The sequence below is a fragment of the Lampris incognitus genome, chromosome 18 (genome assembly GCF_029633865.1).
Source record: "Lampris incognitus isolate fLamInc1 chromosome 18, fLamInc1.hap2, whole genome shotgun sequence".
Classification (NCBI taxonomy): domain Eukaryota; kingdom Metazoa; phylum Chordata; class Actinopteri; order Lampriformes; family Lampridae; genus Lampris; species Lampris incognitus.
Genome location: NC_079228.1, coordinates 15,686,160 through 15,690,131, shown reverse-complemented (window position 1 = coordinate 15,690,131; position 3,972 = coordinate 15,686,160). Strand labels below are relative to the sequence as shown.

Here is a 3,972-nt window from a genome sequence, read left to right as displayed (position 1 = left end):
GATTAACAAACAAAGCACGTGCGTCAAAGTGGCCTAATTAAAGGGGGGCGGGGTCAACGTTGTTCCACACGGTCTCCGGGCGAAGGAGGACACTTGACTCGAAAGGGGGGGGGGGACTTTAAGGTCCTTGAAAGAGCCAAAAAAGGTACAAGAAAACCATCAACACAAACAAAAAAAAACAAGTAATCACGACGTGAGTAACAGAAGCTGTTCCAGAATAAAGAGCAGCGTCTGGTCAAAACAACCAGGCACGTCTAACATGTCGACGCAACGTTTCAAACCGAGACCTCCGAGCATGTGACGCGCTTTACTGGCAGCACAAGTTGGCCGGGAGGAAAGCGTGCGTCGTTGGATGTAAATAAACACGTTATCCGCTTGATAAACGTTATAGGTGACCTCGTAAACGCCGCGTTAGAAATAAACTTATCCAAGTGTACTCGGGGTTTAAATAAAGTGGGCTGTTATCACAAGCTCGGGGGGGGAAAGATGTTTAAAGCCGCCTTGTTCGTCGTTTCCGTAAAGCAATAGACCAGTTTAAAACAAGACTTTGGGGGTTTTGGTTTTTTCTTTTTGCTGTTCTTTGCCCAACTCACCTGCGACACCAGAGGAATAAGCGTCTGCTCCACCGAGCGAGTTTTGATTTCCAGACCGGAATCAAAGTTGCTGTTCCCGTGCGGAGATGAAGCCATTCCCGCCGATCTCTCTGACACAACACTGGGCGACGGAGTTGGCGAAACCCTCTCTGCCCTCTGTGCGAGGACGCGAACCGCTCGTAATAGGCTTATTTATTACAAGCTTCGGAGTTTTCTCGCTTGATTCCGCAGTCGTTAATCGAGCGGCTATCTACAACAACCACGCCGTTTTGGAGGGGGGGGTTTCTTCTTCTTCTTCTCTTTTTTTTGTGTGTGTTTTAAATCCGCTCTTGCTCGGTGCTTGTGCCGCCGCGCTACTTGCGCCCGCTAATGTCCGTGTAGTTTGCTCAGCCGCGGCGCGGAGGGGACTGCAGCAGCAGCACGCCGCGGTGGGCAGCCGCACGCACGCACGCACACGCACGCACACACACACTTTGCCCAACAGATTTTCGTGGCAATTTACTTTTTCATTCTCGTCTCATTCTTCCTCTGATCTAAGTTCTGAGCGATGCTGCGCCCCCCCCCCCCCGGCTCGCCTGCGCATCCATTGCATATCAGAGAAGAAACGGGTGCTTTCATAGACGCCGGTTTGATATTTCCAGGCAGCTCAAAGACGAAAAATAAAAACAGCTTGTCAAAACACATGCCAATTATACGGAACAAAATGCTGCACCGTGCGAAAGACCACATGGAATGCCATAACACTGTAGTAGTATGGCATACAGTGTTTAACTCCATTTGGTTGCCTTGACCTGAAACGTGCATTCTCATGATCCTCACTGTGATTCGCAACCCTCGACAGAAATGGCGAGAGGCAGCCACATTTGGTCACCCGCCACAGTAAGATTTGCACCCACTTGGGCACCCAGTACATAGTTTATGAACCCAGAGGCCGTCTCTACTAATGAGTATCTGGCCCGGAACTGACTCCTGCCAAATCTCAAGTATCCTCAATGGGCATTGATAGTTATTTCAAACTTTACAAGCGCAGCCAATGGACGACAAGTTATGAGCAACACTTCATATTCACACCAGATGGCTGATAGCAGATTCTGATTATAAACATGGTGCCACAGTTGCTACTGAGGGCTTTTGCTGCCTGCTTTTGTATCAGCCATGGTGGCTGCCACTTCTCTGTGTCAGCAGTGTAAGCTCTGTGTGTGTGTGTGTGTGTGTGTGTGTGTGTGTGTGTGTGTGTAGGTTACTGTGTGAGTGTGTCACTGTGGCACTATGTTACTGTGTGTAATAAGCCTTTCTGCCACAGCCCCAGCCGGCGTTTATCTAATACCCCAGAGCTATGCTTTAGTTTAACCCTCCCTGTTTATTTTGGCTGCACGCACACACACACACACACACACACACACACACAGAGGGAGCACGAGACAGAAACAGAGAGAGAGAGAGAGAGAGAGAGAGAGAGAGAGAGAGAGAGAGAGAGAGAGAGAGAGAGAGATGCAGCTTCTTTTGAAGGCTTGCTTGGCTGCATAGGGACGCAGGAAGACTATTTTGTTTAGACCTGTTTACTCTCTCTGGCTTTGTGATTACTCGGTTACTCTCAGCAGGTGAGGAGATGACAACACAACTCTGTTCAGACTACTTCTGTTGTTTCGCTAGCGCCACGCTTTCACCTCAGTGCTTCCCTTCACAGAAGAACATTTTGAAGAGATAAAAAAGAAGAGAATCACACCACACACTGTCTTCTCGTAACTACGGCAAACCAGCTAGCCACCAGACAAGTTGTTTCTGAAGGTCTCGTAAGTTGACAAAAGAAGAAGAAGAAGAAGAAAAAAAGAGCGAAAATACGCCCCTCTTCAATGAGTTGTGTCAGGGCTGCGCTCCTCCTGGGGGGAAAAGGCTTGTAATGCTGAGTAGTATTTCATTTGTTCTGGAATATTTAATATTTGCTCCTCTGCCTCTAATCTCTTTACGGCACATTGGTTTTCGACTATGTGCCTGAAAACCGTACAAGCAGCAAGGTCCCTTTTGTGTACACTCATCCGCACAGTCCAAGGGTATTGCTCATTAAATAAAAGATGCTTATGCATGGTGTTATTGTCTTGCTAACAGCTGCTACTGTCTTTCTGCACGCTTCAGAGATGCTGACTTTTATCCTCTCCTCTCAGTCTGTCTATCTTTCTCTCTCTCGTTCTCTCTCTCTCTCTCGCTTTGTGCGTATTGTTCCTCCTGGCTGTACAGCTCTTGGGATGTGAATTGCTGAGCCAGATGTAAAGCTTATGAAGAGATGGTGATTTTTATGCACCGTAAGAGGTCAAATGAGCACACTCAGTCATATCCCCGGCTGGATAGGTACAAAAGGTGCAATTTAAGTATGAGATTGTGTTGGGATTTTGGAGGATTTGGAAGTCTATATTTCTATGCATCCTCTTAAAAAAAAAAGTCCTACGGATGAGGCTCAAGTTTTAACGAAACAACTCAAAGGTGGCAAAACACATGGTCCACATACTGCAATTCAGACATTTGCACACAGTCAGTGGTGCATTATGAAGCCATAGACCTGAACCTTCTGCCCTGATCACAGTCATGAACACATTTCGGAGAGATTTCTTAAGAATATGAGCACTCCAGGGTGGCATGGTGGCACAGTGGTTAGCACGGCTGCCTCACAGCAAGAAGGTCCTGGCTTCGAGCCCCGGGGTAGCCCAACCTTGGGGGGCGTCCTGGGGCGTCCTCTATGTGGAGTTTGCATGTTCTCCCCGTGTCTGCGTGGGTTTCCTCCGGGGGCTCCGGTTTCCTCCCACAGTCCAAAGACACGTAGGTCAGGTGAATCGGCCATACTAAATTGTCCCTGGGTGTGAATGTGTGTGTGTGTGTGTGTGTGTGTGTGTGTGTGTGTGTGTGTGTGTGTGTGTGTGTGTGTGTGTGTGTGTGTGTGTGTTGGCCCTGTGATGGCCTGGTGGCCTGTCCAGGGTGTCTCCCCGCCTGCCACCCAATGACTGCTGGGATAGGCTCCAGCATCCCCTGAGAGCAGGATGAGCAGTTTGGATAATGGATGGATGAGCACTTCAGACTATCATGAAAAGGAGGGAGACCTGCATCTGAACCTGTTCGTTGTCAGTGATGGAGTCACATCATGGAGGTGGAATATCCTGGTGGAAGAATGGAGGGCTGTGTACTTCCCTCGTTGTGTGACTTTGACTAAAACCAGGAAGTCCTCAACAGTTTACGGCTTCAGAATTCATCTAAAGCAGAAAAAACACACAGTGAAACCCAAGGTTTGAAAGTCATAGGTTGGCTGCACAGCAACACTGCATCATGAGGCTGTCCTTTGACATTACATCAGTCAGACCCCGCTTGGCCTATAGGCGCTTGTGTTAATATG

The 3,972-nt window shown here is 48.4% G+C and overlaps 1 protein-coding gene across 2 annotated transcripts in view; it reads right to left on the bottom strand.

The window, feature by feature from the left end:
* The window catches only part of ctnnal1 (catenin (cadherin-associated protein), alpha-like 1), a 96,552-nt gene extending 95,600 nt beyond the window's left edge, over positions 1–952 (bottom strand). The window contains exon 1 of one of the 2 annotated variants that reach the window (XM_056298178.1): positions 594–952. In XM_056298178.1, the coding sequence (XP_056154153.1) occupies positions 594–689 (96 nt within the window). In that variant the 5' untranslated portion in view covers positions 690–952. The remainder of the gene's footprint in view (positions 1–593) is intronic. The other variant, XM_056298179.1, reaches the window with a different exon arrangement.
* Positions 953–3,972: the final 3,020 nt, after the last annotated feature.